Source organism: Megascapheus bottae, chromosome 8 (assembly GCF_031878675.1).
Source record: "Megascapheus bottae isolate mThoBot1 chromosome 8, mThoBot2.hap1, whole genome shotgun sequence".
Lineage (NCBI taxonomy): Eukaryota > Metazoa > Chordata > Mammalia > Rodentia > Geomyidae > Megascapheus > Megascapheus bottae.
This window is the reverse complement of record NC_143516.1, coordinates 19,952,555-19,976,173: the sequence shown is the minus strand read 5'-3', so window position 1 is coordinate 19,976,173 and position 23,619 is coordinate 19,952,555. Positions and strand designations below refer to the sequence as shown.

General features: G+C 40.3%; 1 protein-coding gene across 7 annotated transcripts in view; it reads right to left on the bottom strand.

The window, feature by feature from the left end:
* Window positions 1-20,995: 20,995 nt before the first annotated feature.
* The window catches only part of Map7 (microtubule associated protein 7), a 138,662-nt gene continuing 136,038 nt past the window's right edge, over window positions 20,996-23,619 (bottom strand). For all 7 annotated transcript variants that reach the window (XM_090338065.1, XM_090338063.1, XM_090338064.1 and 4 more), the window contains one exon: window positions 20,996-22,516. In XM_090338065.1, coding sequence (XP_090194191.1) covers window positions 22,506-22,516 — 11 coding nt within the window. In that variant the 3' untranslated portion in view covers window positions 20,996-22,505. The remainder of the gene's footprint in view (window positions 22,517-23,619) is intronic.

Sequence of the window (23,619 nt, the reverse complement as noted above, 5' to 3'; positions counted from 1 at the left end):
CACTGCCTCTGGCTATTTCTGCACTTTGTATAAAATTTATTGATTCCATTCCCTGTCTTTGAGCACCGTCTCTGGAGAAAGTCACTTGCTATGGCTTGAGGCAAGATAGGTCAATATGGCAAAGACCTGAAACCTACCAACAGCGATTCAAGTGAGTCTGAAAGTAGAACTTTTAAACCTGAAGATATAATCAGCTCCTTGATTATATTCTAGAGGCCCTGATTTAGACAAACCACAGGGATATAAACTCTTCCTAGGCTCCTGATCCAAGATGTTTTGGGAGTATTTATCATAGAGAACTAATAAAAACACATATATTATCTTTTCCCCAGTCCTAGGGCTTGATCTCAGGACCTGGGCACTGTCCTTGAGCTTTCTCAAGACTAATGCTCTACCACTTGAGCCACAGCTCCACTTCTATCTTTTTCTACGTATTTGGTACCAAGTAATCCAACGCAGGGCTTTGTACTTGGTAGGCAAGCACTCTCACTAGGTCAAACTCCCAATTGTACACATATATTATCATATCACTATCTTAATTTTTTTTTCTGTCCTGGGGCTTTGAACTAAAGGCCTGGGCTTTGTCCTTGAGCCTCTCTGTGATCAAGGCTAGTGCTCTTCACTTGAGCCACACCATTTCTTGCTTTTTCTGTTTATGTGGTACTGAGGAATAGAAGCCAGGGCTTTGTGCATGCTAGGTAAGCACTCTATCACTAAGCCACATTCCCAGCAAATATCACAGTCTAAATACTCAAATGGCAATGTACGTGCTTACTATGCTCTAGGCCCTAAGTTCAAAACCCCAGAACCACATAAAAGAAGAATCAGATCATAATAACAAAAAACTGTGAAGTAATTTTCATTCCAAGTAATCAGACATCTGAAAATTGGTGATATGGAGAATTGGGCACAAAATCTAGATTTAGAAAATCAGAAATCAGTTTCTCCCTTGAGTCTTTAAAGTTTGTGAGGTTATTGACATATAAATTGAATTTTCCTTGGGTTACTGAGAGGAATTTGATTATTGGTATCTATTAACTACTTCAATAAACATTTGCTAAGGTTTTATTATATAGCTGGGACTATAAGAAGCATAGAAATATGAGACAGTCAAAAAGGTAGGATACCTGCAATGGACTGAAGGATTGTGTCCCTCCAAAATTAATATAAGGAAACCATAATCTCAATTAGATAATCTATATCTGTCACAGATGTGGTGACTCCACATTTCTTTTTGCCAGTCCTAGGATTTGAACTCAGGGTCTGAGCACTATCTTTGAGCTTTCTCCAGGCTAGAGCTCTACCACTTGAGCCACAGCGATACTTCCAGTTTTTTCTATGTATGTAGTACCAAGGAATTGAACCTGAGTCTTTGTGCATGTGAGGCAATCACTCTACCACTAGGCCACACTTTTTTTTTTTTTTTTGTAGGTCATGGGGCTTGAATGCTGTGCCTAGGTGCTGACCCTGAGCTCTTCAGCTCAAGGCTTCTGCCTTACCCCCTTGAGCCAAGCCCCACTTCCCATGTTCTAGTAGTTAATTGGAAATAAGAGAACCAAGATCTCAGATCTCAGCCTCCATTTTTGGCTTTTTCTGTGAATGTGGTACCAAGGAATCAAACTCTCATCTTTGTGCATGCTAGACAGGCACTGTACCACTAGGCCAAACTCCCGGCCCCTGACTTCACATTTTTTTAAAGGTAAACACAGATTCATGGTATTTGAAGGTGAAAGGAAAACCATGAAAGAGAATTATGAGGTTCCCCAAGTGGCAAGGGGCTCTCCCTGTTGCCCCATGAGAGAAACCACAACTCCACATTTTTTTCTGGGTATATTATATTTCATTTATTCACCTATTGAAGGATATTTTGGATTGCTTCCATATTCTGGCAATTATGAACATAGCTTAAACATAAAGCTAATACATAAAAGTTGTTGTCTCTTTACATTGATGATTCAAAAGGCCCTTCACTCAGGCAGGTATAATTGAAAAGAAAACTTAAAATACTTGAGAAGGAAGGAGAAAACAAATTTTAAAATAAAGCTGATAAAACATTAGATGTGAATGAAGATCTTCATCTATTTGTTTTATAATTTGCTTTATAATTTCTAAATTGTTTTTCATATATTTTTATTGTAATAGAAGGGTTACAGTATATTCACCAGATAGAAGGTGCATTACTTCACAAACATAAATACCCTTTCTCATGTCATGGTCCCCATTTCCCTTCCCCCACCTCCGCCCCTCATCTTGTTTTCCACAAATAACCAAATACGCATTTATCCAATATATCAGATAACAAGGTGAAATACTGTAACAATATGAGATAACCAAGGGACAGCAAAAGAGATGAGAGATAACATAGTACATTAAGGACAGCAATCACTCATTATATGGCTTTTGCACAACTCCACATTTTTTTTACCTAAAAATAATAGCAGTTTATTAGGAATTCCCTTTCTCATCTCTAATAATAAATAACAAGGTACTGGACAGCAGTATTTCAAATTATACTTTGAAAAAACAAAGAAGATACACTGAAGATTAGAATATTCTGGTTTATCCCTAAAAGCAAAAGCAGAAGGCCTTCTTTTAAAAACAGACATGCAACCGCAAATGAATTTCATAAGTAATCTAGACATTTTGGTCCATTTGTATAACCAAAAAAAATGTACTACACTTAGTAAAAGAAAAAAATAGAAATCCCTAAGTTTCTACATTTTACTAGTTCTGATCTTACACATGCAAACAATGTAGCAATACTCACAGATACTTTAAAATGGGAAAACAACTTGCTTAAGATAATTTTTCCAGTAGCATCTTAAATTAAAAAAGATTTGACGTTACATTCATAGATCACGCTGGGTACAACTCCACATTTTTTAGGGATTGAGTTATTCCTAAGTAGAAAATACTGAAAGCACTGGATCCCTGGTCTATTCTCAAAATAGCCCAATAGATTCATTTGTTTTCTTCTATTACAAATGCATAATTCAGCAGCACAAATAGGCTTTACATTAGTTTTGTTGTTCAAGTGATTAAATTCTTGACCAAAATATTAGCAGTTAAAAAAAATAATACCGGGGCCAGGAGTTTGGCCTAGTAATAGAGTGCTTGCCTAGCATGCACAAAGACCTGGGTTCAATTCCTCGGTACCACATACATAGAAGAAAAAAAAAAGCCAGAAGTGGTGCTGTGGCTCAAGTGGCAGAGCTAGCCCTGAGGGAAAACAAAGCCCAAAACAGATTTCAGGCCCTGAGTTCAAGCTCCAGGACTGGTTAAAAACATTAAAATAAAATAAAAAATAAAAGGGTAAGACAAAGCCCCATGCCCCTCAGAGCAGCTATCTCTGCAGCTCAGATGGACACGTGAAGACACTGTTAGAAGGTGGTCATCAGGAAACCAGGAAGAGGAAGTGAATCAGCTAGCATCATAGCCTTGGCATCCCAAACACTAACCTTTAAAAAAATAAATTTATTTATGCCAGCCCTCCTGTGGCACTGTATAATAGTGGCTAGAACAGACTGAGACAGTGAACAAAGAAATGCTTCAATGTGCCTGCATCCATCCCAAGTGGAGCCATTTTCCATGAATTCGGCTGTCATCAATTTAAATCTGGCGTGTCCTGCTGGAGCCAGCCAGCAGCGAATCGGGATTCCTGATTTAGGAAAGAGACAAGAAACAGATGGGGTCAGGAGGACTACAGCCCAAGACCGCAGCCTAAGACTGCAGCGCTGTTTATTTCTAGTTCCAATCTTATATACTGTCTTAACACCAAGAAACTGTCAGGGGTTACATTAGCACCAAATGGTAATCAAGTCTCAGATCAGTTAAGCAGAAGGTGATAAAGCAATAATACATTTGTACCAAATGGTAATGAAGTCTCAGCAGAAAGATAAAGCAATAAATCAATAAAGCCAGGAAGTTCACAATACTGACTGTATAGCTCAAAGTTCATTGGCATGGTGTCATACATGACTGCTCATTTCTTTGTATGGTTATCTTACTCAGTGATGCAGATTCATGGGACAGTCTGACTCCATACTGGCTCTCAACAGTGTGCCACCAGCTATTTTTACATATTTGTAAAATATGTAGACAGCGTAGATGCTGTCTAAAAATTGTAGCATAGTGAGATTAAAAAAACAGGAAGGTAGCACAGACCCTATGTCAAGTTGTTCTAATGAGAATGATTTCTGTTTAGGAGTGCTACATGTGGAGGAGATGGATCAGAAAAAAAAAAAAAAAAAAAGTCAAGTAGATCAGCTTTTTTGTGCAACTAGCTGATAAGGGGCCATAGGCAGAAATAGGCTTGGAAATCTTAGTGGCTCATTGCCTCCACCTTCTGGATATTTAGAGATATAGCAATACTGTTGGTTAGGGTTGTTTTGTTTCTTTTGTTCTTTTATTTTTTATTTTCGGGGTAATGTATAGATAGAGGTGTTACAGTTACATTCACCAGATAGGAGGTGCATTACTTCTCACTCATTGGTACCCCTTCTCATGCTTTTGTCCCAATTTCCCTTCCTCCACCCCCTAAACAGTTTTTTAGTTTGTTTGTTTTGTTTTGTTTTTGCCAGTCCTGGAGCTTGAACTCAGGCCTGAGCACTGTCCTCAAACACTTTTTGCTCAAAACTTACACTCTGCCACTTGAACTACAGCGCCACTTTTTCTGTGTATGTGGTACCTAGGAATCGAACCCAGAACTTTGTGCATGCTAGGTGAACACTCTACCAGGTGCTACGCTCCTGGCCCCTTTTTTGTTCTTTTTGTTTTTAACTTTTCTGTTTTGTAAATCCTTATCATCATTATGGAAATTAGTATTGAGATAGATAAATTAAAAATCAAAAACTTAAAACAACCAAAATCCTTCTGAGGTCAAAATGAGGTGGATTTGAAGCCTAAAAGAAGAACACAGCAGCCAGGTGTGGTGCGTCACACCTGTAATCCTAGCTACTCAAGAGGCTGAGATCTGAGGATCAAGGTTCAAAGCCAGCCCGAGCACCAAAGGAGCTGAGACTCTCAAATTAACCACTAGAAAATACGAAGTGGGCGTTGGCTCAAGGGTAGGGTGGTAGCCTTGAGCTGAAGAGCTGAGGGACAATGCCCAGGCCAAGTTCAAGCCCCATGACCCACCAAAAGAAAAAGAAAAAAAAGAAGACCACAGCAAGGCACTAGTGGCTCACACTTGTAATCCTAGTTATTCAGGAGGCTGAGATCTGAGGATCATGGTTTAAAACCAGCCCAGGCAAGGATCTCCAATGAACTTCCAAAAAAAGTTGTAAATAGAGCTGTCACTCAAGTGGTAGAGCTCTAGCCTTGAGCAGAAAAGCTCAGGGACAACACACAGGCCCCGGGTTCAAGTGCTAGGACTGGAACACACGCGCACACACACACACACACACACACACACACTCAGATACACATATACACACAGGTACACACATACACACATGTGCATGCACAGGCACATGATTTTATTTTTTATTTATTTTTGACAGTCCTGGGGCTGAACTGTCCTTTACACTATCCCTAAGCTGCTTTTGTTCAAGGTTAAGCGCCCTACTTCGTGAGTCACAGTGTCACTCCCAGCATTTTCTGTGTAGTTTTTTGAAGAGTCTCACAGACTTCCTGTCCAGGCTGACTTTGAGCCACAGTCCTTAGATCTCAGCCTCCTGAGAAGATAGGGTTACAGGCATGAGGCACCAGCAGCTAGCTGATGTCATTTTCTGATCTAGGAAAACCGATGACTAATTACCTAAAGTTTCTAGTCCCTCAGCTTGTGTAGTTTAGCAAGATTGTTGATACAAGGAATCTTTTATTTATTGCCAGCCCTGGGGCTTGAATTCAAGGCCTTTGCTCTGTCCCAGTGGTTCCTTTGCTCAAAGCTAATGCTCTACCACTTGAGCCACAGTGCCATTTTCGGGATTTTCTATTCATGTGGTACTGAGGAATTAAACCCAGGGTTTCTTGTACGCTAGGCAAGCACTCTACCACTAAGCCACATTCCCAGGTCAAGGCATATGTTAAAATAATTTTATTTCTATTTACCAGAAACTAATTATTAAAAACAAAATCTTGGTGTTTGGCAGTTAGTTCAGCAGAAGAGCACTTGGCTGGCAAGTGTAAAGCTCTGAGTTTGGTTCTCAGCACTTAGAAAGAAAGAAAGTTGAGGGACAGGCATGGTGGCCTGTGCCAATAATCCAGCCACTCAGAGGCAGAGATCTGGAAAGTCTCAGTTCAGAGTGAGCCCACGGAAAGATGAAAAGATCCCTTTTCATCAAGCTGCATGCGAGGGCACAGGTCTGTAACCTTGACTATGTGAGGGGGGTCGGGAGGAAGATTGTGATCCAACACTAGCTGGCACAAGCCACAAGATCCTATTTGGAAAAACAGATAAGGCAAGAATGAACCGGGAGTGTAGCTCGAGTGATACAGTGCTTGTCTAGCAAGAGGAAGCTCTGAGTTCAGTATCTCGTACTACAAAGCGGAAACCAAAAAGATGAATGCCCAAACATTGTTATATTTTAACTGCTCAATAATGCGAGTTTCTCTTTGGATTTCTAGTGGTTGTTTGAGACAGTCATGCTATGCAGCACAAGCTGGTCTTGCACTCAAAAATCCTCCGCCTCTGCCTCCTGGGTGCTGGGATTACAGGCCTGTACCACCGTACTCGGCTACCTCCAGAGGTCTTTTTGGAATGTAAAAAATTGCTACCTGGACATTATGTTGAAAATGAATAAATCCCAGGGTAGAAGCAGCCATAAGGAAGGCACCCAGCTTGTAACAAAGGCCATACATTGAACACAGAGAAAGCTCTCAGTGTTCAAATGAAGAGAAAGCATTTCTTTGTTGGATATATTTTATTTAATCCTCTCTCTCTCTCTCTTTCTCTCGCTCTCTCTCTCGCTCTCGCTCTCTCTCCCTCTGTGTGTGCGCGTGTTCTTGAATAGGATTAGGACTCAGACAAGGGATAGAAGATGTTCTCAAAGAGGACAAAGCAGGAAGTAGTCATCCACAGTTTCCACAGAACTTCCCTATGGGCCTGTGGTAAGGAGCCTGTCAGCCCACAGAACTGCAAGGATAAAGCCTGTGAAGTTAGTAGAACTCTCTTGTACAATCTAAGTTATCTTCCCTGGATGAAGGATTGGATATTTCATTACTATTTGGTACTGAGTACTTGATTATGTTCGAGAAAAAACTCCGTCTATCTGTCTGTGCCAGTACTGAGGCTTGAACTCAAAATCAAGGCTTCTTAGTCTCCTTAGGCTTTTTTGCTGGTGCTTTACACTTTCCAACTTTTTGCTACTTAATTGGAAATAAGAGTCTCATGGACTTTCCTGTCCTGTATTTCTTCCAATGTTACTCCTCAGACCTTAGCCTCCTGGGTAGCCGGGATAAGCCTGAGCCACCAACACCTTTAAGCACAATGTTTTTTTTTTTTTTCAGATTAAGAACATCTTCAGTCTTTAATCTTGGGCAATAAGCAGGACAGTTGAGTAACAATCTGGAGTCAGGAGAAAGAATATTTTAGAGTGTAACCCGCCCATGTTCCAATTTTGGCTCTGGTTGTTACCAAAAGCGAGACTTAGGTAGGGTTCTCATTTCCTTCTAAGCCTTCGTTTCTTCATCTTAAAAGTGCCCAATACTGTCACTAAAATTCATCTGCTTCAAAATGGTGAAACGTCAATGTGTAGATACACATTCAACATGTATAAGTTATTACTTTTACTTTCCTAGTTAATGAGATATTTATCAATGAGATGAGGACTAAATGTTCATTTTGAGTTTCCTTCCAATGATAGTTATGATAGTTTGTTCAATTGGCAAGGCAAAACATGGAAGATTCATTTAAAATCTTGTCTAGTGATGGTGCAGTGTTTTGGAGTCTGAGGCAGGACAACTTCAGGTTTGAGTGCAGTCTGGGATACCAGGTGAACCCTTTCCAAAAAAGAGAAAAGAAGAAAATATCACAACGAAACTCACTGTTTTGTATTAATATGCACTAACGAAAAAAATCAAAGCTAGTTATTGTTTTGCATGCTTATAAGCCTAGTAGTACTCAGATTAAGGCAGCAGTGTTGTGAGTTCAAGGCCAACTGGGGCTACACAGCAAGACTCTGACTCAAAACCACAGGCAAAGCAAACCAAAATTAACACAACAACAACAACAAAAGTCTTCTTTGCAGACTTAAAAAGACAAGTAGGGGAAAAAAGTAAAAATCAAGATAAGAATGAGGAATGAGTCTTTAGTTTTGTTCTTGTGCTATTTCTTTTTTTCCTCTCAAGAGAATTCAGTTGTCTTGCTTATCATTATCAACAGGCTGTATCTTTAGACTCTGTCAATGTCAATATCCTTAGCCATTACTATTTCTTTACTTTTTTGCTTGTTCTGGGGCTTGAACTCAGGGCCTGGGCACTGTCATTAAGCTTCTTTTGTTTAAGGCTAGCATTCCACCACTTGAACCATAGCTTCATTTCCAACAATTTTAGCAATTAATTGAAGATAACAGTCTCATACACCTTCCCACCCAAGCTGGCTTCTAACTGCAGTCCTCTGATCTCAGCCTCTTGAGTAGCTAGGATTACAGGCTTGAGTCACTAGCCACCCAGTAGCCATTCTTCTTCTTCCTCCTCCTCCTCCTCCTCCTCTTCTTCTTCTTCTTCTTCTTCTTCTTCTTCTTCTTCTTCTTCTTCTTCTTCTTCTTCTTCTTTTTCCTACAGAGATGCCTTCTTTGTCCTTTACTTATTTATTTATTTTGTCAGTCATGGGGCTTGAACTCTGGACCTGGGCGCTGTCCCTGAGCACTTCAACTCAAGGCTACTGCCCTACTCATTGAACCACAGCGCCACTTCTGGTTTTCTAGTAGTTAATTGGAGATAAGAGTCCCATATTCTTTAGTGCTCAGGCTGGATTTGAACCTCTATCCTCAGATCTCAGCCTCCTGAGTAGCTAGGATTACAGGCATGAGCTACTACTCCTGGCAGTGGAGATGCTTTTCTATGGGTTTTATTTTAGTTTTGGCTTTACTGGAGCTGGAACCCAGGACTTCACACTTGCTAGACAAATGCTGTAGCATTTGAGTCATGCCTCCAGCTCTGAGCTTAGTTTTTATCTTACGGTGTGTGTGTGTGTGTGTGTGTGTGTGTGTGTGTGTGTGTGTGTGTGTTCTTGTTGTCTACTTATTTTAAAATATTGCTCTTGCAGGCAGTGGTGGCTCAAGCCAATAATCCTAGCTATTCAGGAAGCTAAGATCTGAGGATTGTGGTTTGAAGCTAATCTAGGCAGAAAAGACCCTGTGAAACTATTATTTCCAATTAACACTGGAAGTAGAGCTGTGGCTCAAAATGATAGAGCCTGGAGCAAAAGAACTCAGTGCCCCAGCCCTGAGTTCAAGCCCCACAACCAACAACAATAACAACAAAAATTGGTCTTGAGAAACATGGAAACAAACAATGCCAGACTGGCCAAATTAGAAAACCTTGCTTGGAAACACTTTGGGGGTACATTAGATCATATTTTATCCTAAGATGATTTCCACTTCCTGTTTTGAAGCATCCTTAGTGCTTACAGGAAATAGAATATGTCTCAATGTCTACTCTCAGCATGTATGCTTTAATTAAGGAAGTGCTGGGAATGGGTGTGACACAGCTAATTAATTCCCATGGGCATCCTGATGTCTGCTGTGTCTCAAAGGCTCCCATCCCCCAGAGAAAAGCAGTGGCTGCTGAACAGCTTTAAATGCCCTTCACCACAGAGGTTCCTCTTTTCCTTACATCCTTGCAAATGGGGAGCATTTCACGGAGTCTGTATCTCATTTTAAAATCCATCTTGTTGTCAGTTCCTAAGGAAAATGGAAAAGAAGTAAGAGGAGGGGTGAAGGGTGAGGGGAATGAGACAGATGAGGGCTGGGGCCTTTGCTCTGCTCCCGTCTCTCTACTGGGCCAGTCTCCAAGATCTCACAGCCATATCCCCTGGGCAGTTTAAATTCCAGAGAAATTGAGGAGCTATGTCTCCATGGGAACCGCATGAGGGAACAAAATGGAGAATCAAGTTAATATTTATAGCCCATGACTTGATTTTATGTGCTGGCTTTATTTGTCACATTATTTCAGGGCTGAGATGGGCACAGGTGTGGAAGTCTCATGGGTGCCTGAATCCTCAAATCAAAATTGTCAAGCACAAATAGTGAACATTAGTTACAGAGTTGATTTGTTTAGGACAGGTTATAGGGGATCAAATCTCAGCACCATCACTAATCTTGTTTGGTTGCCTCAAATTCTCCATTCCTGCATCTCTAAACTAGGAAAAATGTAATTATCTCTATCAGCTGTTAGGAGGATTCAAAAGTAGGATGTTTATGAAGTAATGAGCCTCATGCACAGCAGGTCCTTAATAAATGACAGTCATTATTCATATGATTGTAGATGTTGTAGTAGTTTAAATAGTTCTTGTCACATTTGGATTAACAGAAAATTAAAATGGGGATACGAACCAGCAGAAAACTCATGTTCTTTACCAGAGATCAAAGTTATCAGTAGAGTTTGTGTCCCAAACTACTGATATATATATATATATATATATATATATATATATATATATATATATATATATATATACATCCACCTTCTTAGGCCTTAGGAAGTACAGTATTTAATGTCAGGTACTCACAGCTATAATCCTAACTACTCAGTAGAATGAAATCTGAAGATCCTGGTTCAAAGTCAGCTTAGACAGACTCTTATCTCTCATTAACTAGCAAAAGGCTGGAAGTGGAAGTGTGGCTAAAGTGGTGTGGGGCACCAACCTTGAGCAGAAAAAAAGCTAAGCAAGAGTAAGAGGCCCTTAGTTCAAAGCCCCAGTATCAACACCAAACAACAATAACAACAAAAAGAAGCCATAGTAAGATTTTGTGCCCAGTTTTCATGGCCTTATCTTATTGATGTATGGTTTTAATCATCTTGTCATATTGTCTGCACTTTATAATTCCATTGTTATTTCTAGACTGTCAGACAATCTGATTGTCTCATCCCTGAAAAACAAACACTCGGGGAACATATCCACTTGCATAGAAAACCTCAGGCCTGCAAAGCCTGTTTGTTTTACTATGGCAACCTTGTCGCTTCCATGTGGAGAGTAAATGATGATGTCATTGTTAAGAGCAGTCTAGGGAGCAGACTGAGAACCCCACCTGAGCACAGGATTACAGAGAATTATATTTCAGAGTCTAGTGATCATAAAGGGGAGGGGGAAGGGAGTGCTCAGCAGAAAGTTGCTTTACAGAAGCACACACAATACATTGGCAAGGAAAGTGCTGGGTGTGAGATTGTGCTATCAAGGACAGTCTCTGTCTCTCTCACACACATATACACACTAAGAGAGAATACATGGAGCTACTTCACCATGCAGGCAGTTTTCTGCTGGAGTTTAAGTGAGACTACAAATGGCTCTCACGGTCTGTTGGTTCTTTTAAGTCTCGGGACAAAGTGTGTCATGGTCTGGCCACAGACCTGCTAACTAGGGATGGGGATAAAGCTGAGAGCGTACGGGAGACAGGCTGCCTATGGGAACGAGGAAAGGGCTCCAGCAGCCTAAAGATACAATCTGTGTGCCAACAGAGGCCCTTTGAGAAGTGAAAGCGAGTACTGTTAATGCCTGCCCCCAGAGGACCGGCATGACTGAGAACATCTCAGGAAGTGGCTGGGATGCCTGGTCCTTGCTGCTAAGCCATGGAAATGACCATTTCCTGCCTCCTTCATAAGACAACAGCTCTGATGTTTTAGCTCCTGGAGTGTTGTTACAGGCCAAAGCTGCCACACCAGTGAGGAGAAAATACCGGAGATCAATATGGCCCTCCAACATCAGCGCTGGTGGAGGCTTCACATACACATGATCATAGCAAGTAAGAATTCTAAGAACCAACCAGGACACTTGTTAAAATATAACATAGGCCCACCTTCTCCACCACTCCAAAGGAGCCATGATCCAGAAAAGCAGCTCAGCAACAATCCTATAGCACCTCGGTGAGACAGGGAGATAGGCCATCCATCCAGAGCCATTAGGCCTTTCTATAAACTAAGGTAGCTCAGTGGCATACAGCCCTAGTCAAGCCTGAGGCCTGACTTCACAGCCTGTCTTTCTCCTTCATAGCTGTGTGGCCCTGAGTGAGATGCTTCGCTCCCTGGATTGTTAGTTAATGCATAGAAGTGATCTATCTGGACATGCTCCATATAAGGACTTGAACAGGTAGATGTCATTCTTACTATTTGACGTACTGATGGTTGTGCCATAGCTGTCAATGGAATCCTTCAACTATGTTCATATATATCTATATATGTATATATACACGCATATATATGTGCACTATGTAGAGAGAGGGAGAGAGAGAGGGGTGTGTGTGTGTGTGTATGTGTGCATGCACATGTGCGAGTGCATCAGTGGGTGCTATCACTGGGCTTGTCTGATCACAGATAGTGCTGTACTCCACATGCCAGGGCTCCACTTCTGGTTTTTTGGAGGTTAATTGGAGTTAAGAGTTTCACGAGCCAGGCACTGGTGGCTCACGCCTGTAATCCTGGCTACTCAGAAGCCTGAGATCTGAGGATCTTGATTCAAAGCCACCCTGGGCACTAAAGTCTGTGAGACTCATCTTCAGTTAAACACCAGAAAACTGCAAGTGTCACTGTGGCTTAAGTGCTCAGGGACAGCACCTAGGCCTAAAGTTCAAGCCCCATGATGGCCAAAATAAATAAATAAATAAATAAATAAATAAATAAAAAGAGTTTCATGGATTATTATTCTGCTCAGTCTGGCTTTTAACCATGATCCTCAGATGCCATCCTCCTGAGTAGCTGTATCATGAACCACTGTCCAGCTGCCATTATATTCTTAGTCAGTGCCAGGTAGAAGGAACAGAGATCATCTCAAATGTGCACATTTTGGTTCTTATTGTCTGTTTTTTTTTCATTTTTTGCCAGTCCTGGGGCTTGAACTCAGGACTTGAGCACTGTTCCTTGGGCTTTCTCAAGGCTAGCATTTTACCACTTGAGCCACAGCACCACTTCTGGCTTTTTCTGTATATGTCATACCAATGAATCAAACCTGGGTCTGCTAGGCAAGTCCTCTACCACTAGGCCAAATTACTACTCCTCTCCCCACTTTTTTTTGAAACAGGGTCTCACTATGTAGCTCAGGCTTGCCTTGAATACAAGCTCCTATGCCTCAGCCTTCTGAGCAGGGAGTGATTTTGAAAATGATATAAAACTTTTCTTGTTAGAAAGCTATATGGCAATGGCAGCAGATAGAAGCAGAAATACTAGCTTCAAACTATTGATTTGCTTTCCTAGGGTTATTGTAACAACTGTCCAGGACTGGACACTGGCTGGGTTCTAGAGGAGTCTAGATGTCCTAAATCCTGGTGTTGGCAGATCCCTGCTACCTCTCGACCTAGCTCAATTCTTTGTCTCTCCCTAGTTTTAGATGATGCTCTTGATGCTTGGCATTACTTGGTTTGCAGCTGCCCTATTCCAACCCGATTGCTTTCCCAGGACCTTCCTTAAGTCTGCCCCGTTTTCACTCTTCTAAACAGAACAGTCATGGCTTCATCCTGGTTTGGTCCCAACAGCAGAGACCTTATTTCTTTATTTTTTAAAAATTGTAATTATAAAGGCAATGCACAGAAGGTGTTCAGTTACATAAGACAGGCAATGATACATTACTTTTTGGACAATGCCACCCCTTTCTTCCCCTCCACAATCACAAGTTGTGCAGCTCATTTTCCACGGTGTCTAGTGAGTGCTACTGCTGCATTTGCTCAACCTTTGCTCTTCCATTTTTAATGCCCCCCCATCCTTTCAGAGACAGATAAATTACTAAGACAGAAAGAAAACAAAAACAGAAAAAAACTTGTTTACACTTCCTGGAGTTCATGTCAATAAATATTATTTTATATGATCAGAGACACACAGGCTTTGTAGAGACCTTATTTCCATGTGAAGTCACAGTCATAGATATCATGGTAAGACTTCCAAGAAACACAATACAAGGCATAATAAAACATGCTGAAGATGAAGGCACATGGGAGAGAACCATGGCAGAAAGATTGAGAAGAATAGAAAGATTGGGAGGGAATTGTTTAGAACCAATAAAGGCATGATTTAAAACCCGAGAGGTGCGGGGACAGCACACCACAGTCTTGGGCAATTTCTAGTGATTAAACCCTCAGTCTTAATGTCACTCTTTGTTTTTCTTCCTTATGCCCAAAAGAACAGCAAAAAACCAGTGGCTGATATCTTGGTCCTGGCTACACAGGGGGCTGGGATCTGAGGATCAAGTTTCAAAGCCAATCTGGGCAGGAAAGAGCATGATACTCTATTTTTTCCATATATTTTTTATTGTAATTAATAGAAGGGTTACATTATATTCACCAGATAGAAGATGCATTACTTCACATACATTGATACCTTTTCTCATGTCTTGGTCCCCATTTCCCTCCCCCTACCCCTGCCCCTCATCTTGTTTTCCCCTCTTCCCTATCCAATTTCAAATAACCAAATCACATATATACAATATATCAGACAACAAGGTGAAATACTGCAACGATATGAGATAGCCAAGGGACAATGAAAGAGATGAGAGATTACATAGTACATTAAGGACAACAATTACTTATTATATGGCTTTTGTTTCTACATCCTGGTGGTCCTTTCATTTAGCATCATTCTATATGGCCTTATGTATCTAGGTTTTATTCTACTGTAAATCTCTGCTAGGAGAGCCCAAGGTTCCTACTGACTATGATAGATGAGGGAAAGCATTGAGCCTATGTTCCTTTGAGTCTGGCTTACAAATGGGGTGATGTTCTTTCTGACAGCAGCATAGATTTCCATTGTGTATAAATACCACATCTTGTTGATCCACTCATCAACTGAGGGGCATCTGGGTTGGTTCCATATCTTTGCTATGGTATATAGTGAAGAGCATGATACTCATATCTCCAATTCATCATCAAAAAGTTGTGAGTGTAGGTGTGGCTCAAGTGCTAGAGGAACAGGTATGAATGAAACAGCTATGGAACAGTGGCCAGGCTCTGAGTTTAAGCCTCAGTACTGGCACAGGAAAAGGAAAAGGGAAAAGGAAGGAAAAAAGAGGAGAGAAGGAAAGAGAGGAGAGAGAGGGCGAGAAAAAGGGGCCTGAGGGAAGGGACAACTCCAAATTCATTTGTAAGGATTTCTGTTTATAGACACAATACACAAATGAAGCTATAGGGCTCCATAGAAGCTTAGAACTATAGTGGCAATGTCTCACTTTCCCCAGGACTCCCATGGCCTGGCCTCTGGGCACAGAGGCCATTCTGTTCCTGAGTGATTTGTAGTTGCATTAAGCGTATGGACTTGGTTGAGAGGCTAGTCAAGTGTTAAAGAATCCATTCTGGGAGGCTAGCCTTGGATGCTGTCACAGTAGGAATTATGTGGCAGGTGCACAGATAGGCAGCTGGAAGCTGGGGCTTTCAGGATGGTGACCAGGAGTCAAGAAGCACCGGCTAGGCTACGAGAAGCTGCTCTCTAGACTGAGTGAAGCACAAATGTGTCTGGGTATGCTCCTGTTGTAGCCAAGAGATCTGAAGGACCGGGGACCTCTCCTGATCCACTGACGTTATGGAGAAGAAACCCAGAGGCTAGCTGAGGCAGGGTGACATGTTTGGGTACAGGCTATCCTCATCTCTAGTTTACTTCTACACTTTAAACTTGGCTACAGTTCCATTCATGTTTTTTTTCTGGTTAAGAGGATGAGCAAGGGGTTATTTCCTTGCCACAAAGTTATATGTTTAGGGCTCAGAATGTGGCTTAGTGGTCCCATTTCTGGCCTTGCAGTCTTTTCATCTCTATTCCTAATACATTAACATCAAAATCTCACAAATTCAAATATTTAAATTTGGGGTATATTAAATATGTATGAGACAATTGTTCTGTCTTCTGTGTCTTTAATACCCCCAATGAACATATTTTAGTTAGATAAAAGTATCTTCATGAGTAGCTGAAATGACAAGGTTGTGCTACCATGCCCAGGTCACCTGTGCATTCTGAGACCATCATGCCCCAACAACAACTGTCACTGTGTTCATTATGTTAATATCCTATAGGATTGGCTTATATCTCTTAACAAAACAATCTTGTTTTAGCCATTTTCCAACCACTAACACGATTTCATCTTCTTCATGGCTGAGAAATACTCTGCCATGTCTATATAGCATATTTTCTTGTCTATTTGGGGTGCCTAGACTGCTTCTTCACTCCACTATGGGGGGTAATGCTGTACAGTGCCTGAGAGTGCCTACTTAATCACCTGCAGTGATTCTGCGCATCTGTATAGTATAAGCTGTCTGCTCTGATCTTCAGCAAGGTTTTTTTTTTTTTTGTCCAATGAATAGCTGGGAGCTTCCCCCCGCCCCCCACCCCATTCTGTGGGCTATCTCTTCATTTTGACAATTACTTCCATTGCTGTGCATTAGCTGTTGTTGTTAATTTGATGCAGTTCCAGTTATCATTTTTATTATATATATATATATATTTTTTTGTGTGTGTGGTCATGGGGCTTGAACTCTGAGCTCTTCAGCTCAAGACTACCGTCCTATCCTTGAGCCAAGCCCCACTTCCTGTTTTTTAGAGGCTAACTGGAGTTAAGAGTCTCAGGTCCTTTTGTGCCCAGGCTGGCTCTGAACCTTGATCCTCAGATCTCAGCCTCCTCAGTAGCTAGGATTACAGGCGTGAGCCACTGCGCCTAGCTTCATTTCTATTGTATCTTAAGCTAGTGGAATATTACTTAGATCAGTACCTGTGCACAGAAATGCTTCTCTGTAGTAATTTTAAAGTTAGTTTACATTAAGGTCTTTGACCATTGTGAATAGTTTTGTGTAGGATGAGAGTAGTGGTCCAGGTTCAATATTCTCTGTGAGACTGCAAATGCAGTTTCCCAAATACTATTTGTGGAAGAGGCTTTTCTCTAATGTATACTTTTGATACCTTTGTCATGAATCATATGGTTGTAGCTGTGGAGGCTTATTTTGGGGCCCTTATTCTAGACTATGGGTCTTCATGTCTGTTTTTGTGCTGGTACCATACTGTTTTTGTTACTATGGCTCTGCAGTGTAACTTGAAGTCAAGCAGCACCAATGTCATTCTTTTTGTTCAGAATTGTGTTGGTTGTTCAGAGTCTTTTGTGCTTCAATACAAATTTTAGGTTTTTTCTATTTCTGTGAAGAATGTCACTGGAATTTTAATGGGAATTGTACTGAATTTGTAGATCACTTTCAGTAATTACTATTTTCACAGTAGTAATTCCGTTGATACAGAAACATGGGAAGTCTCTTTATCTTCTACAGTCTCAATTTACAGTTTTTATTTTTTTGCTTCTATGTATTGCCTTACTGATCTGGCTAAAACTTCAAACCTTATATTGAATGAGAATGGAATAGGCACTTGCCTCATTCTTGACTTTAAACTACTTTCAGATTTCTTTTTTTTTTGCCAGTCCTGGGCTTGAGCTCAGGGCCTGAGCACTGTCCTTGGACTTTCTCAAGGCTAGAGCTCTACCACTTGAGCCTCAGCACCACTTCCGGCTTTTTTCTATGTATGTGGTACCGAGGAATCGAACCCGGGTCTTCATGCATGCTAGGCAAGCACTTTAACCACTAGGCCAAACTCCCGGCCCCTACTTTCAGATTTCTTGAATAGTACAATGTTAGCCATAGGCCATTATATTTAACTATGTTCCTTCTATAGTCCTTTTCCAGGTTGGTTTTTTTGTTTTTTGCCAGTCCTGAGGCTTGAACTCAGGGCCTAAGCTCTGTGGGTCTTCTCAAGGCTAGATCTCTACCACTTAAGCCATAGCTAGGCAAGCACTCTACCACTAGGCTGAACTCCTCGCCCCTTTTCCAGCGAATTTTATCATGAAAGTATGCTGAATTTTTGTCAGAATTTCCTGCATCTACTAAAATGATTTTCGTTTTTGTGCATTTTATGCCTGAAATGATCACAATTTTGCTCAGTTATATACAATGTCATTGACTTTCCCACCTTGAATCAAATCTTGCCCCCTTTGAATGAAATCAATGTGATCCTGGTGTATTTTTTTAACATGTTGTTGAATTTTGTTTTTCATTTACTTTACTGAGAATTTTTGTACTTATGCTCATCAAGAAAATTGGTTTGTAATTTTTTTTGGTTGTCACATTCAGCTTTGGTATCAAGGTAATATGGGCTTTATTGACTGATTTTTGGCAATATTCTTCCTATTTTATTGAATAGTTTTGGTTAACAATGGTTAGTTCTTGGACATTCTGGTAGAATTCGGCTCTGAGTCTATCCAATCCTAAGTTTTTCTTTCTTGGGAGACATTATTCCTGCTTCAATTAAATTGCCCATTACAAATGTGTTCAAGGTATTATGTCTTCTTGGGATTAGTTCAAAATTGGAAGTGTCACATATTTCTAGAAACTTACCTATTCTTCTAGATTTCCCATTTATTATGAATGTAACTTTTCAAAATACTGTCTAATGATCTTGTGAATTTCAGTGATATCTGTTGTAATATCTCATCTCTAATTTTATTACTTCGGGTTTTCTCATTCAGTGATGAACAGGAAAGAAATTGATAGTCCAATAAGGAAAAAATTGCTCTCAGTTGACTCTTGGATGGGTTCCCAAATTCACCATTTCAGATGACATTTTTTCCTTCCCAATAGTCCTGGATTCTTATTCTTTGTGAACAAAGGTGAATTTAAACTTTCTTTTAACTGATTTAGAAGTACGACCCTTGATATTTATCATGTTTGAGGAAACTTTTAATGAGAGTACCCCATAGCTGAGCATATTTCCCAATGCTGTAACAGGTGAGTGTGAAGGAACTCAAAGTCTCTAAAAAAGAGCTCACAGGTCAGAAATTCTAGCTCATTCACAAAGGGCTTTCTTATTTTGCCTGGAACAAACAAATCAAGACCATAAATTAGCACAAAAGACTGGAGGAGGCCTCTTAGTACAAGAGTTCAAAACTGCTTCAGAGAGAAACAGTAGCATATGAAAAAAAAAAGGGGGAAAGCACTTATTTTGTGCTGGCACTGGGGCTTGAATCCAAGGCCTCCCCGTCTACTTTTTCAATCAAATGGTTGATGCTCTACCATTTGAGCCATGCTTCCAACTCTGGCTTTTTTTTTTTTTCTGATGAACTGGATATGAGTTTATCTGCCTAGGCAGCTTCAAATTTTGATTCTCAGATTTTAAGCTTCCTGAGTATTACATGTGAGCCACTGAAGCCTGCTTTCCACATCTATTTTTTTTAAATATTGTTTGAAATAATCCAACTGAGTAGCTAGACAGATGCTTTCACAGTGTCATCTAAGTTGACCAGTGTTAAGCAGCACAGAGGACCTTAGGAGTTCTTCAGTGGTGAAGGCTGCTTGGGCATTCTTTTTATCCTTTTCTTTTCTCTTTTTTGCCAGTCGTGGGGCTTGAACTGTGGGCCTGGGCACTGTTCTTGAGCCTTTTTGTTCTCAAGGCTAGTGCTCTACCACTTGGGCTACAGTACCACTTCTGACCTTTTCTGTGTATGTGGTAACAAGGAATTGAACCCAGGACTTTGTCCAGGCAGGCAAGCACTCTATACTACTAGGCCAAATTCCCAACCTGATGAAGACTGTGCTCTACCACTTGGGCTACAGTACCACTTCTGACCTTTTCTGTGTATGTGGTAACAAGGAATTGAACCCAGGACTTTGTCCAGGCAGGCAAGCACTCTATACTACTAGGCCAAATTCCCAACCTGATGAAGACTGCTTGGAAGGTAAATGGTTGCCTGAATTTTTTGAGGCAAAGGCATGTAATGAGGCATCCTACAAGCTAACGAGTCCTATATAGAAGCTCAGGTCGAATTTCTCTTTGCTTTTGTCTCTCCGACCTCCATGCATGGTTAAGACGGTTACCTGATCCAACCTGACATCTCACCCTGCTTTCAGAATGTCACTGCTTCTGCTTTACTACAAATCTTTTAGTCAAGGTATTGAGGGGATTTACTTGCAAACTCTCTGATCTTCCAGACATTTGGTTGCTAAAAGAAAGTATTCATGGGAGAGATTGTTTTAGATGTTCTTTCATTTGTGGTAGTGAGTTTATGCGGGAACAGACATATAGACAGGCCAACATATAGACAGGCCTTTCTATAACAACTGCAGGCTACCTTAGAGAGGAATCTATGACTAGGGAATGACTGAACCCGCTTATTTGCAAGAGTGTAGAGGGATGCTGACAGCTATTCAGCCCTTATTCATGGTGAGGGTCACACTTGATCCTTGAGCCTTCCCCAAGGGTAGGGTCTGAATAGAGATAAGCAAGTGGATACAGGTCTTCAAGTGCTAGACAGAAAGCAACCCAGCCATTCTACAGGTTAAAGTCATCTTCTGGCAATACTGCTGTTAACAAAATGCAGTCAAACATTTTCATAGCGCCTGTAACTAAAACCTGATCACTTAGAAGGCTTAAAAAAAGACATAAATGTAAAAAGGAAAACTTAGTCCAAAATAATTATTAAATAAATCAATTCTTTATGCCTACTTATCAGGAAGCTGGGAAAATGTCACTGAGGTTAAATGAAAGGCAATTTAAAAGCTCATGAATCATCCATGTTGATGGGAGCAATGAGAAGGTCTTGGATTCAATGCCTAGGAGTTAAAAAAAAAAAAAGACTATTCAGGAGGCTAAAATCTGAGGAGTATAGGTCAAAGCAAGCTTGGGCACATTAATCTGAGAGATTATCTCTAATAAGCAAAAAGCAGGTAGTAGAGATCCAGCTCAAAAGGTAGAACACAGCACTGAGTGAGAAGAGCTAAGGAGGAATGTGAGGCCTTTAGTTCAAGCCCCAGTACATGCACCAAAAAAAAAAAAAAAGGAAGAAAGAAAAAAAAGAAAATATCTATTTGAGTGAAGTCACAACATACAAGAATCCTAAAAGTAAAACTATGTCAAACATTTTATTGGTGTTTTGTAGTAGGTTGGTTTAAACAAAACAATGTTGTAAGACAATTTTTTAGTGACTATGCATACACGGACAACCAAAAATAGGGAAGAATAATCCACAAATGACAAGCTCCTGCTAAAGATCATAAGGTTTGGATTTAAGAGAAATAATCCACCAGATGGATAGTCTCTCATTCAATCTGGTAGGTTAACCAACAGTTCTCTGTATAAAACTAACACATTACAAGTGGCATAAATTTATCTTTAAGAGTCCCCATAAAAATGTGTTCCCTCGGCATTCTCTCTGCTGCTACATTTAGCCATTAGTTGTCTCTTGGTAGGAAAATAACATAGAATTTATATTAGTAAATGAAAGTGCAAGGTAGTAAGTTTAGCTAGGCTCAACAGCAAAAATGAAGAACAATGCAAAGTGAAAAATACTGAGTGATGCCCACAGGTTGGTGCCCGGCCTGTGTGCCACACAGTCACCACTCCATTGTATATTGTTCATTGCTCTGAAACGAGCAACACCAAATTCTTTTTTTAATTTACAGAAATACGAAAGCTTTATTTTCCCCTCCCCCACATAATTGGTGATCAGGTAAGGCAAAGATAAGTCACACCCCCCCCCACAAATGTGGGGGACAGCAGCAACATACAAACATCAAAAACAGCCCTGAATCTTCAGCAACATTCTCTCATGGGAACGTCAGCAGGAGTGCATCTAAGAAAGCAAAATTTTAATGTTGTCATATTGTTCAAATTTATTAAATTCCTTTGGGAAAATGTTATAAATACATTAGTTAGGACAGTACCTTATTTTCTTGCCCTGAAAAAAATAATGCGTTTTGTTTCCTTACATTTTCAAACCTGGTAGTACATTTTTGTAAAAGGAGTTGCGAGAAGGCTATGACAGCTGGGTTGCAGAATGTCCATGTACAAGTTCTTGTGTTATAAGAAACTGCTGATCTGCCTAGCTTGCCACTACAAATAAAGCTCTTTGCAATAGTATTTAAACAAACCAGTTTAACTTAAACACCACCCATATTTACTCTACCTGTAGAGCAAGGAGGTACTCATTTTTCAAGTATTATATTGTAAAAGGGCAATTTGATTTTATTTTTTGGCCAGTTTTATATGTTAAGGTTTTAAGACCAAAATATCTATGTGAAAAATCACACCTAGTGAGCACATTTCTTTTTATAGTCAAATGTTCTTGTCTTTTAAAGAATGCAGAAAAATATTGATTTTCTAAGAAGGAGCACACTGGAAAAAGTATTGAAGAACAAAGGAGCATTTCTTTCTTTCGGTTGGCGAAAATTATTAGAAAAGCTATCCAGTCTGTTCGTCTTCAGCTGGTTTTATAAGTCTTTTCAAAATGATGGTCAAGAAATCTTTAGAAAAACTGGAGACAGGGGATGCGCCTTTGTAGCATGAAAGGAATTCCATTAATCATACAAACTTATTAAATTTTTGCTTTGGTTCTTCAGAAGAAATGCTCATACAACTTCTATATGAGGAGACAAAAAAGAAGAGATTAATGTGACATTCATCTAAAATCTTGAAACCATAGGTTGCAATTTAATTGGGATTCAGCTGCAATACCAATAGGTAAACACTTCAACTTAGGCACTGTCAGTTACTTTTATAAACTGCACACACTCCCTTTACCTCCAAGGAAAGTACATTCATTTGCCTTATATTTTCAGTGCCAAATGCTCAGGGATCCAAAGTTTACATTAGAGAAAAAATAAATGTTTACCCCACAGAGTCTTTCTACCACTGAAGGTCACAGGCATTGGATTATAATTCTAGGCCAGCTGTGGACAGGTGGGAAGAGTGAGAATAGAATGAGAGATAATGTAAAAGCTGAGTTTAGACAAATGAAGAAAAAAATGTGAATCTGAAACATGACAAAACAGGAAGTTGCATTGTGCTTCTTTCTACCATTATAATCAGATTGTTCTGCACAGTTTATTAGAAAGTTAGACCAGGGAAGAACTTTCTGATCTCCTTTCCCAGCCTTCAAGGTGGAGGTCACTAAAGGGTTATTCTACTCTGAAAGTTATTGTACCAGATCAGAAAAGGTCAGCTTCATTTGAAGAGTTGTTCAACATTGGCTCTTCTGCCTCCTTAAAGCTGTATTTGTTATAGGCTCACAGATGGAATCCAAAAGGCAAAACAACTGTTCATAAATAATGGTGTTCTGGGTGAGAGTTTGGCCTAGTGGTAGAGTGCTTGCCTAGCATGCATGAAGACCTGGGTTCAATTCCTCGGTACCACATACATAGGAAAACCAGAAGTGGTGCTGTGGCTCAAGTGGTAGAGTTCTAGCCTTGAGAAAGCCCAAGGACAGTGCTCAGGCGCTGAGTTTCCTGAGTTCAAGCTCAGGACTGGCAAAAAAAAAAAAAAAAAAAAAAAAGGGCGCAGATTCCACTTCTATGCCCTGCTTGGGCTGCTTCTCTTTATGATAGTGACGGTGGTCAATGTGAACAATTCAAACTGGAATTACCCCACCTTTTCTTGAAACTGGTGGGACTGTGTTGCAGAGCTCAAGTGATCCCTAAAAGTTGATAATATTTGAGGTCATTCTTTTTCAAGAGTATAAAGCTA